The 12,391-nt window shown below is 45.8% G+C and overlaps 1 protein-coding gene across 1 annotated transcript; it reads right to left on the bottom strand.

Moving 5' to 3' along the window:
- Positions 1-322: 322 nt before the first annotated feature.
- Positions 323-12,246, bottom strand: ddx6 (DEAD (Asp-Glu-Ala-Asp) box helicase 6). Its single transcript, XM_061217338.1, has 14 exons — positions 12,169-12,246; positions 10,027-10,665; positions 8,048-8,111; positions 7,458-7,562; positions 7,198-7,327; positions 6,755-6,901; positions 6,177-6,271; positions 5,643-5,765; positions 3,996-4,124; positions 3,318-3,434; positions 3,048-3,111; positions 2,104-2,205; positions 1,243-1,424; positions 323-746 (listed from the first exon to the last, which is right to left on the bottom strand). Exons 2-13 carry the CDS (start codon positions 10,224-10,226, stop codon positions 1,249-1,251), a joined length of 1,452 nt encoding a protein of 483 aa, XP_061073322.1. The 5' UTR covers positions 10,227-10,665; positions 12,169-12,246; the 3' UTR covers positions 323-746; positions 1,243-1,248.
- Between the last annotated feature and the right edge of the window lie 145 nt (positions 12,247-12,391).

Here is a 12,391-nt window from a genome sequence, read left to right as displayed (position 1 = left end):
ACGCGGCCCCGGTGAGGAGAGGAGACGAGGAGCGGGCAGGGCAGTGCTTCTCCACCGTGTCCGTCAGTCTGTCAGCGAGCGGCCGCCACCACTTCCCGTCCCCAGCCCATGAACCAATTGCATTTCTTTTAGCACGAAAAAACAACAAAAAAAAAAGTGGAGTAGGTGGAGTAGGAGGAGGACTAATCCGATTTCTCAAACAGAATGATCAAAACGGTGGAACTCGGCGATTGGAAGCGCAGGTCTGATCCAGCAACGCGGAGTGGGGGGGCGGGGGGGCGTGGGGGGGGGGGGGGGGGGAAGGGGGGTGGTTGTGGGTTGTTATTACTTTGAAGTTCCTGCTGCTTCATAAGGCACTTCAGACACATAAAAGCCCAAAATGAAAGCCTGAACGCTGGGGAGAGAGGGAGGGAGGGAAGGAGGGAGGGAGCAGGAGGGGACGGGAGGAGGGGAGGGCCGCCGGCCGCTGGCTGTGGGGCGATCGCGACGCGGGGCGGATGGACAGAGCCCCGCTGCTCCTCTTCCGGAAAGTGCCGCTTGCGAGTCTTCAGGAGGAGCGAGTGTTTCTGGCGTCTGGCACACGCGTGTGCGAGCACACGGCTTCTTTTTTGGCGGCACTGAAAAAAAGCTCCTAAAAAATGGGGAGGAAGACGGGCTGAAAGTATATCTTAAAAAAATATAAATCTTCCACAAGAAAGAGGGGGATGGGAAAAAGGGTGGGAGGGGGGTGAATCTGCTGTGAGGACCTGCAAAAGAGGGAGAAAACAGGACATTAAAATAAAGAATTCTAAAGGTAAAAAAATAAAAATAAAAAAACATTTCACAGTAATTGATTAAGATTCGTTGATTAAGATCATGTATTCATTATTATTATTATTATTATTATTATTATCATCATCATCATCATCATCATCATTAGCTGTTGGCAGCTTGAGGATTTTTTATAAAATAGTAATAAAATATTTAGTAAACTGCAACAGCTGAAATAAAGCCCTTTGCCTGACAGATGTTTCACGGACCTGACTGCAGATGTGCGTGTTCACCTGCGTATATCTGAAGCACATTCAACATTCTAATGAAGTGTTCATCGAGGCGCTTTGAATCCATCAACATTTTATCTAAATTGTTCCCAAGAAAAAAATAAATAAATAAATAAAAAGATGATATGTGCAGCGTTTTGCCCACAGCTCGCTCTCCCAGCCTCTTTCGTGCGGAGGTGCATGGAGCAGTGAGGGAACCCACCTCCTCTCACAGCTTGAGCAGCTCCCCGGTCTCGCTGTGGTACTCTGCCACGTACAGGCTCTTGTCGATGCTTCCCGGGATGGGCTTGATCTCGGTGCCCAGCTGCTCCTCGATGCCCTTCAGGTTGAAGCGGTCGTCGTAGGTGATCAGGTTAATTGCCAGGCCCAGGTGTCCAAAGCGACCTGGTCAGACGGGCAAAAACACATCACCGTTACTCTGGCGCTGTTGCGCAACGGCCAACCAGCTTTCAACAAAAACGTCAATCTTACAGAGGGAAGAAAGCAGCACTTCCACAGTACATCAATTTAATATATTATGTAATTTATCCCACGCTTTTATCCAACGCAATTTACAGTTGATTAGACTAAGCAGGGGACAATCCCCCCGGAGCAGTGTGGGGTGAAGGGCCCAACAGCTGTGCAGATCTTATCGTGGCTACAGCGGAGCTTGACCCACCGACCTTCCAGGTCCCAGTCAAGCACCTTAGCCACTTGGCTACTGGCTGCCCTACTTAAGGCTCCAATCATGGTTTAACCTCTCCCCAAACCTCTCGGAGTACCCCCAGCCAGTGCAGGTGTCCGATGTGTTCCACCTCAAGGACACCGGATCCGTTAAGCCGCTGAATGGATGAATCAGGGGTCCGTGAGGTGGAACACCAGGACTGGCTAGAGAGGTTTGGGAACCACTGGCACTGTAATGTTACACTGAATGAGAATATTCAAGGGAATGAGGAGAACCGCTAGACAACCCAAGGCTGATAAGCCATTCCCACCACTCAATCCCTGCAGCCAGTCCACCAAGGGGAAGGCCTGTAACATGCACCAGAGAGCATTCTGGGAGAATCGCAGATGGGCCGCCTACCAGATCGACCGATGCGATGTAGATACGTGTCTCCCTGCTTGGGGAAGTCGAAGTTGATGACCACATTCACAGCTTGTATGTCAATTCCTCTGGTGAAGAGATCTACACACAACAAAGACCGACAAATCGATAAATCTACATATGCAGCAAATAAACATTTAACGGACAAATGTCTTACAAATCAGACAAACTTTATTAAAAAAGAGAAGTTACATAAAACCGTGTAACTTCAGAAATCTATAGGCAGTCTAGCCTTCTGGCATTCCACAATGAACTAAATTGCCGTGGGAGTAAAGTCAACAATGTCAAACAGCTACCAGTAAAATAGTGTGTAGTGTACTCAAGTGTGAAGGTATGTTGGTTCAAACTTTTTTCAAAATGAATTTACTTATCTAAATGCAACAAATGTTAACATTTGACAATTTCACAGCAAACCTGGGTCAATTACATAACGGTTTTGGATTCCAGTACTTTTCTACGCTTTAGAGCTTGTCTGGTGTACTGGTACCTATGCTCTGCTAGTGCAAACCCTGCCTTCTGGTCCTCTTGGTGGACATAATTGCACCAAATCAATCAAGCACAGAAAGGTAATTCAATCCAAAACAATTATGTAATTGACCCAGTCATCACTGATGAGAATGGCAGGATCAACATCTTTAACACTGTCCAGAAAATGTTATCCACCTACTGGAGAATTAAATTGTTTTATTATAATTATAGAAGTTATTTAAACTCGATAACATCATAGGTCAAGACATTAAAATAACGGACCTCTTTTTGTGATGGCCGAGTGAAAATTTAATAAAACAAATTGAAATAACTGAAGACATCCAAAAAACAGCTTTCTGAAAGCCCCACTTGACAATCCTGTGAAGAGACTTCACAGTAACACATTTAGGAATTAGACACGTCCCAGCAGAAACTCGCAAGCTGAGCACACTCACCGGTGCTGACCAGATTCCGGCAGAGACCGTTTCTGAAGTCATGGAACACTCTGTTACGATGCTCCTGTGGGCAAAAGAGCAGGAGAGGAGTCTGTTAGTTACAGGCCAACACAAGATTGGCGGTGAAGCCGTGGCTCGCAGCCAATAGCCAAGCTCACTCCATAAGGAGGGAGATCAGGGTCCTATTCCTGGAGATCTACTATACTGTAGGTGTTCACTCTAGCCCTCACAAAGCACACCCTGTTCAATAGGTAGCGGTCAGGGGCTGACCTGTCTCATCTTGGCGTGGATGTAGAAGCAGGAGTAGCCCAGCTGGGAGATCTTCTTGGCCAGCAGTTCCACACGTTGGGAGGAGTTGCAGAAGATGATGGACTGATTAATCTGGAGCTGGAGAGAAAACGGGATCAAAGACACAAAATGAGCTTGGCCGAGGAAGGAAGACCTTTTTCCCAGGGCACTTACTGTTCTTCTAAACCAGCCCTGTTCCGGGAGACCCAACAAAGCACACCTCGTTCAACAGCTACAGACCTCGTTCAACAGCTACAGACCTCATTCAGCTGCTAATTAGTAGTCAGGTACAGCAAATTAGGGTTGAAATGAAAACCTACAGGTTAGTACATCTCCAGGAACTGGGTTGGTTACCACTGCTCTAAACCAGCCCTGTCCGTGGAGATGTACCACCCTGTCGGTGTTCACTCCAACCCTAACAAAGCACACGGCATTCAACAGCAAGATCAGGGCTGCCCAACCGTGTTCCAGCAGATCTACCATGCAGTAGGTTCACTCCAACCCTAACGAAGCACTCCTCATTCAAGAGCTAGAGATCTCATTGAGCCGCAAATTAGCAGAACCAGGCGCCAAGTTGAAATATGGTGTGAGCAGTTTGTAGATGAACGGAGAGTTCGCTCCACCTCTGGGTGGAGAAGCGGCGTGGTGGGGGGCACTTACCCTGGAGAAGAGCGTGTTAAGGCAGTGGACCTTCTGTCTCTCCGTCACGTAGGCGTAATACTGGGTCACGCCCTTCAGGGTCAGCTCCTCCATCAGGTTTATCTCGTAGGGCTTCTGCAGATGGGAGTTCTACAGGGGCAAAAGCAGCCACAGCAATGAGTCAGCACTTTCCCCACAGAGGACTTCCGCCGAAACACGACCCAATCAGCCGGGAGTACAGAAACCCAGCGCCGCGGGCTCTGAGTGCCCTCCGCCAGAGCAAGGCCACTTATGAATCTGATCCATTAATTTATCCAGCACAGCCTCACTCTAAAATACACCATTACCTCAACTGCACTCAACCCGTTCCACATTACCGTGACAACGCTGACACCTGCTGGCCAAGTACCGGTACTGCAATCACAAAGACACAGCCACCAGATTAAACTCCTGCTCTTCCAGATAAGCCATCTGCCAGAGGAGACGGGGCCGAACCGGATGTGTGGGGAAAGTGGCAGGAACAGGTGTGCACGGCAGGTGTTCTACCGTCCCCAGGCGACAGCAGAGACGGCCAGGAGCGATGTGCCAAACCCTGCCTGCCCACTCAGCCTCAGGCTACAGCAGAGCCCTCAAACTCAGTGCCATGCTGGTCTTAATTCCAGCATCAGATCTTCATTATACAATTACATCATTTTCTGAATTAGGGCTGTAGGTTTGCGTATAACGTATATGGTGAATGTGTTTGTTTTGTCCAAAAAATCCAGTGGTTTTATTGCAATGAAATGAAGATGGCTGAATGAGTAATTGGACTCAATTCAAAGCAGCATTAATTGGTTGAAATGAAAAGCTGCATGCACATGGCCTTCCGTGGCAACGTGTTTGAGACCACTGGCCTACAGGAAGGCCTCAGAGCACCTGCGCGCATCTACACGCCGATACTTACATTCATTACGGTAGTAATCCAACACAAGTAAACATTCCCTCCCACACCGACATGCTGCCGAGAGCCAGACCCGATTGAGACTGATGTGGGATTAAATGTACATTACAGTCACTTAGTAAAGACGTATCTGCCATCACTCTGGGCCGGGGCTTCGCTAATAAACCAATAACCAGTGACCAGTTACCTCTGAAGAATCATGACCTTGGGAGGGTGGGGCTTCAAACCAACACAACCACTGACACATGGCATAATGCTGGCTAAAACTCCCAAGAACCAATCAGACTGGAGAAAGCAAATCTCAAACATTTTCTTCCTTTCCCAGAAGTTCTCGAGCAGTGGTGAGGGTGCAGGTTTTTGTTTTTGCAGAGAACTACAACATTTATTCTGCTTATCTTCTGCTTATATTCTGCTTCACTTGATTGAAGACCATGATTAATTACTTGGTTGCATCAGGCGGTGCAGCACTTGGGCCAAAGCAAAAACCAGCACACACACCGGCCCTCATCAGACTGGACATTCCAGCTCAAAGGCGACTCACCTTCAGGACCAGAGAACCACACTGGCAGCAGATGTGTCCAAACATGCACCTACACCACCTGATTTCACCAATTATTGTTCTTGCTTGGTTCCGCTAGTGAGCTCATTGATGAAAATCAGGAGGCGTCATACGTGTCCGGAGAAAATGCCCCAGGACACGGAGTTCAGGAGCCCAGCTCTAGACTCACCATGAACTTCTGCACACTGAGAGGAAAGGTGGCCGAGTAGAGCAGGATCTGCCTGTGCTTGGGCATGAAGCTCAGGATCTCCTCCATCATCTGCAGGAAGTCCTGAGACAGGAGCTTATCGGCCTGGACAGACACAGGGACGCAAGCAGACAGTCAGACACTCCTACACAAAGACAGACGTGCCTAAACACTGGCATTGTGTGACCGCACAGTGAGCAAGTCCACAAAAAGGCCGGGCTATAATTTTAGATAGAAATTAGTTCATAAAATTGATTGACTGAAAGAGAACAGGTGAAAGAAGGGTTATTGCTGAGTTCAGACGGAGTAACATATTCAATAATAGAAACATTACATCGGGGAACCTCAAATGACATGGTGACCAAGAATGCAAGACCTTCACAGGAAACACAGATCAGTTTCAAGCCATAATATTTGATAATATATTGTTTAGAAGAAAAAAAAAAAGAAAGGATTAATGGCTTAATGCATCCAGAACAAGCATATGTAAAAGATCCAGTCATCCATTTCACTCACCTCATCTAGTACAATCATCTGCACTTTATCGACTTTGGCCACGCCCTTTTTGATGAGGTCTAAGATCCGTCCAGGGGTGGCGATGACAACATGCACTGCAGCAGAGGACAATAATTAATTTCTGTGTGTCAAATCTGTCCACACCATCCAATAATGTGCAGGCAACCCTAAAATATATATATTGCTATGGTGATGTTGCTAGAACACAGAATTGTGCCAGGCAGTTTCCAACATGGACAGGAAAAGGAGGATTGTGCACGGTATAGCTGTATGTGTTGGGGAGAGATTTTTTTCATTTTTCATGTCCATTGGGTATCGTTTCTCATCCTGTTTGCATTTCCATTGAATACAAAAATAAGTTAAATAATTGTACATTTTGACGCCAAGTGTTGCCTGCCGTAGCAATGGATGGAATTCTTTGCCGTCCTAAAAACATTTTACCATTGTGTTCTCATCCACTACAATGATATCCAGTTTGCAGCCTACTGTAATCCATGTGAATGCAGCATAAAATGTACACTGTCCAATAACATGCAGGTCATTCTTATACTGTCCAGTAATACGCCTTTAATTCTTACCCGTCTCATCCAGCCTCATGATGTCATCCCGGAGGTTGGTCCCCCCGGTGGTTGCCATGACTTTGACCCCGCCCATGTGCCTGCTGACCTGGATGCAGATTTGGCTCACCTGTAGAGCCAGCTCTCTGGTGGGCACAATGCCCATGGCTGGACACAAGGGGGCGCCATTAGGGACACATGCATCACCAAACGCATTCACGCTAACCATGGGTGAGGAAACTTCAATGACAAATAACTTGATCAGTTACTTTGGACAGAATTGTGATATTGAACAGAAAATTAACAAGCTTATTTAAGAACAATCTAAACGACAATTACAAACCGCACCATTTAAGGCACCCAGCTAAAGTGAAGTGCTCAGAAAAGTGTAAGACTGCTTCAATCCTCCACAACAGAGGGGGGCGTTGTGTTGGTTGGAGTCACCAAGTTCCCCTTAAATTCACCTTGTATGCAGTCCTTCTTCAGGTCAATTCGTTCAAGTAAGGGAATGAGGTAGGCACCACTCTTGCCAGTCCCATTCTTGGCCCTGGCCAAAATGTCCCTTCCAGACAACGCAATGGGAATGCTCTCCTCCTGGGGGGGGGGGGGGAAAGTATTTTTTTAAAATATATTTATATTTACAAATTCTAATTGTTCTACAACTACAATTGCTTTCAATTACCACTGGTGATTGTTACATCAGCATTAGAACATTGGCACTCACCTGAATGGGAGAGGGCTTCTCCCAGCCCATCTCAAAGATGCCCATCAGCAACTCCCGCTTCAGGCAGTAGTCCTCAAACTCGTTCCCCTTGGTCGCTGTCACATCCTGAGGTGTGGGCACGAAAACGCACACGCATGTTACCCCAGAGGGCGAAGGAATGCTTAAGGCAGTTCTGCCAACTCTCCCAGACCAACAGCGGGGATACAATATCACCCCAGTCCAAAATAAAAGCAAGCTTTGGAGGGCACCTAGATTTGCCAACCTTGCAACTTTCTGTGCTCAATTAAGATGAACTAGAACAGGGAGGAAAGGACTTCTCTGTCCCTGCTCTGATCCTACATTAATGCAGACACAAACCAATACTGCTTATGCGCATCCATGCACAACACTAACACAAGGGAATTAGAGCATCTATTCATGGCTTTTGAGAACTAGATGTTCTCCTGGATCTAAAGGGTCTGGGGAAAGGTATTTTACAAATGCTGGATTATTATCGGTCGCTATTATCAAGCATTACAAGATGAACCCCGAAGTTCGGCTTCGCACGTCACGCTTCAGGAAGATGAACCGAACAGCTGCATTTCCCTTACCGAAGTCTTCATTCGCATGTCCTTCGCAGGAAGTTTTAAATTCTTCTTCCAGTCATCACCAACCCTGCAGACAAACATTTCAAATGATGCAACTTTCTTTATTTAAAAAAGCACACAAGTGTACAGAGTACAGTTTTTTCTACATGCAAGGACACTCCTCCTCCTCTCCTCCTCTCCTCCTCTCCTCCTCTCCTCCTCTCCCCCCCCCCCCCCCCGGACGGACGGACGGACGCACGCACGCACGCACAGGAAAGGACTTTCACTTTCAGGGATCAGAAAATGAAACTGAATTTCAGCAGAAAGTGAATCATGCCGTTCTACTTGGTACTTAATATCGAATATCTATTCCCTGAAGAATACAGCTTCTCCCCTTTCATGAAAACTGGCCCCACTGTAAACTTTCAAGATAAATACAGACTTCTTATTAGCAGACCTTGGTCAAATACAGTTGGATTACTTTTCTCTGCCCAACTGGTCTTGCCTGCTTCAATTGAGCCAAGGAAGAGGACCAAAAGGCAGGGTTTGCACAGAGTATTTGACCCTCAATTGTTATTGGGCTGGTTATTACTGCCCATCTTGTCAGCTAAAAAGTACTGGCAGAGCTGTGTGCAGAACATCCACAAAAAGTGGGTGAAAAGCTTTAAACATTTGTTTTCAAAAGTTTTGTTAAACTCTTGGCCTTCGTGATGGGATGTCAAGCAAAGGCTCAGGTCCTTAATGCAGTAATGTCCCCATCTACAGCGTCCAATCAAATCAAATGGATTGTGCCAGTGCAGTGTGGTCAGCAATCCCTCAGGCCAATCAGAAATTAGTTACATTTCTGCTGAGGAAAGGAAGCTTTTCAACTGCAGGGTTTAGCTTGTCCAACTATAATAGAGCGACTGATCTAGCCAATCAGATTGCTGGAATGTGCCTGCAACTGCGCATGGAATGCAGTCCCCTGGCACCATTGCACAGCTTGGCAGCTGAAGTGATGTCACAGTTGCACAAGAGGAAGAGCCAATGACAAGGCCTATTAAAAAATCTGGCATTCCGAACTGGGGTGGAAAAACAGGTATGGAAAAAAAAACAAAAAAAAAAACAATTGCTTAGATCTCATTTAAATTCATGAATTTAGAAGACTCATCCAGAACAGGTTACACAGCTTAGTCAGTCCATAATAAAGAACTAAACCTTATGAGCCAGATTGTTTACTGAGTGATTTTGAGGAAGTGCCTCCTTTTAGAGGTGCACTGGGCACAGTCAGCTGGGAGAAGACCCCAGGGCAGACCCAGGATACACTGGAGGGACTACAGTCTGGGAAGGCCTGAGAAGGCCTCAGGATCCCCCAGGAGGATTTGGTGGAAGTCGTGGGGGCCAAGCGGTATTTACAAAAATAAATCAAATAAGCAGAAAAATAAAAAAGGTATGACTGGTCTTCAGGTAAAGTTCTATCCCTCAGTTACAGCTGTAAGACAACTCAACTAACACTACTCAACCCAGCAGCACAATTAAATATGCATACAGGTACAGAATGGCGAAGTGAACTGTGGCTTGTGTGGCACAGGGGCATAAGCAGAACAGGGGCTCAATTCAAATAGCTTATTTCATCATTTTTTCAAGCCTGACCCAGAAATAGATCGAGGTCCACCACCTTAAAGGGCATTCCAATCTATGAAATCTTTCTTCCAGGAGCTAGAATTCATTGAACAGGAAAATACAAGTGCATCCTTTGCGGAACTATTTTTTTGGAATGCGTATTGCACGGGGGGGGGGGGGGAATCCATCTCTTCCCATCTGTTACGACTGCAACTGACACAACAAACTGACATTTGAAGGTGATGACATTCCATTTGCCTAATTCACATACTCTCGATTCCCTCAGTCTTCACCGCCTTCAACCTCCCCGATGGGTGGAGCTAGGAGTACGGAAAGGATGCAAGAGGTAAATAAGTGACTGGAAAGAGTCCGATTAGCCAGTGAGGGAGGGAGGGACTCACTTGATGGTGTTGGCTGTGGGCACGGGTTGGGATCCGCCATTGTTGATCGCGCTGGAAGCGTTCAGTTGGCCGGTCTGCTGAGGCTGGGGGCTTCCCCCCGCCCCCACAGGGCCCCCAGCGGGCTTCAAAGGCCCCCGAATCTGGCCGTTCTGATTGGCTAAACCCAGGATAACTGGGGTCTCCGTTCTTGCCGTGCTCATGACTGTTCCAAAATAAACAAATATTAACCTCCAAGTCCAAACAGTGGAGCGTGGGGGGTGTAGGGGGACAGAGAGAGAATGTTATATCCAAAGTTAATGCAAGAAAATTTGCAATCTCTCCCCTTCTTCCTTTGAGGCAAAATATATATATATTATCCACAAGTCTGTTTGTCTTGTTTCTCAGCAGCCCAAGGGCATTGTATTCCTTGTCGCTCAATTAATGAGTCAATATTGCAAAGCTGGAAGCAAATAAACTGGAACAATTCTTGTGTAATCCCCACGTTTATGTAGACGGGTTCATCAAACATCTATCCATGGGCGAAAACACCATAGAGTCAGTCATTTTAGTGCAGCAAAAGTTTATTATGTTATTGTTTTAATCCAGGCTTTCCTTTTCCGATTTTTTTTTCCGTTTTATATCCGTTTCATCATTTTCACCCTAGGCAGAAAGAAAATGAGCATTAGGCACAATATGGTATTTTCAACGAAATAACCTGTACATAAGTCAATCCATGTATGCGAAAGTACAACATCTAGGGCATTAAAGAGCACATAGAAGCAGTAAATATCGTTTGTTTATTATGAGTACTCCTAACACTAATAATCTAGGTAAACTGATGCTTTAGCACAGCTTGGCTTGAAGGCATAAATCGATTTAACACAGCAGTTGCTTGTAATGTTAGCGAGCGATCGTCAGGCCGCCAGCAGATTAGGCGATGGTTAGACACTTTATACAGAAAACTAACTTTACCAACTAAATTTACCCTTATATAGTTAAAATGACAATATCCAACCGCTTAAAGGGAATAAGACCAATAAGTTACTGCAGCAAACCATCCTGCCCGAGGTCACAAAAAAAGGTCCCCGTCCTCAACATGCCACCTTACAGTGAAGGTTAGCGCTAGCTACCGGGCCTGCAATTCCGTTTAGCTGGTTAGCTATGCCTGCTAAGTTATGTTTGTTTAGAAAACGAAACCGTGCATTTATTATGAGCCACGCAACTAACGTTAGCCGTCTAGCCAACTTACACTCGAACTACAGAAACGACTGTTTGGCGTCCAATGGTGACCGGGGTTTGGGCGGCGTTGTCGAAGTATTTGTATTGCGTCGAGGCTAGCTAGCTGACGTTTGCCAGCCGACTTTCAACCGGTTAGTTCGCTATGCTAGACAGTTTCCTAATACATTCAATCGCTTAACTTGGATAGCGGTAAATTTTATGGTGAATTTTACTTTGGTAACAGTGAGCTCCCTAGACCAAATCTTAGTCAAAAATTGCGCTAGCTAACGTTAGCTAACAAAACGGCGAACTGTAGCTGGCTAGTTATTTTTCGTCAGTTTGCTAGCTAACGTTAGTTACTATCGACGAGACTAGCTCATAAACCCTCAAGACAGCCAACACTAGCTAGGCCACAAACTTGCTGGCTGAAGACTTAACTAGGTAGCTATGCCAAACGATAGCTAAATAACCTGCACGGTTTAAAAATAACGTTACCAAGTAGCTAGTTGGTCAACTAACGTTGAATAAAACCGGCACAGGGAAGTGCAAATTAAAATAGGTAGCGTTAGCCTACGTTATGCTTGCCAGTCCCAGTGCTAGCTAACTAGTAAATACAGCCAAGAGATCTGACAACTGATTATCATTATATTATTAGCTAGTCTAACTGCCAACAACCTGCAAAGCAAATAAACCGGTATTTGCCAACGTTGTCGAAATAGATTTTAGTCCTAACTTGAAAAAATAAAATAAGCATTATGAGCTAACCCAGCGAAAACAGGAAAGCTAGCTACTAGTTAGCCAACCTTCGGCACGAAACCAGAAAATAAGATTGTCGGTCAACGTCACGGGAATAAACTATTAAATAAAACGCACAAACATAGGGAACGTGGAGCTTACGATATGTAAAATCGATGGCTTAACACGCCTTTGTAAGTGTTAACTTACCGCCGATGGCTGCGATGATCTGTAGCTAAGCTTTTGGTTACATCTGTCTGTTTCATGTGTTGTACATTTTGTTTAAACAGAAAGTCCAAGATGGCCCCCTTCCTTCTTAAACCCTCCCAGTTTCATCAGCTGACAAAATCCAATAATTAATCAACCTCCTTATGGCTTTCTTGATTCTGATTATTTTCTGCTTATCACAATACGTGTGTTTCGCATGCACATA

The sequence above is a fragment of the Conger conger genome, chromosome 13 (genome assembly GCF_963514075.1).
Source record: "Conger conger chromosome 13, fConCon1.1, whole genome shotgun sequence".
NCBI lineage: Eukaryota > Metazoa > Chordata > Actinopteri > Anguilliformes > Congridae > Conger > Conger conger.
The sequence above is the reverse complement of the archived record's forward strand: the minus strand, read 5'-3'. Positions and strand labels throughout refer to the sequence as shown.

Excerpts from the sequence above, each read along its gene's own strand:
- ddx6 (XM_061217338.1), bottom strand. The coding sequence starts at position 10,226 with ATGAGCACGGCAAGAACGGAGACCCCAGTTATCCTGGGTTTAGCCAAT. Across the intron at positions 7,563-8,047 it reads ACATGCGAATGAAGACTTCG|GATGTGACAGCGACCAAGGG; the intron begins GTAAGGGAAATG and ends CCCACACCTCAG. Across the intron at positions 6,902-7,197 it reads GAAGAAGGACTGCATACAAG|CCATGGGCATTGTGCCCACC; the intron begins GTGAATTTAAGG and ends CCTTGTGTCCAG.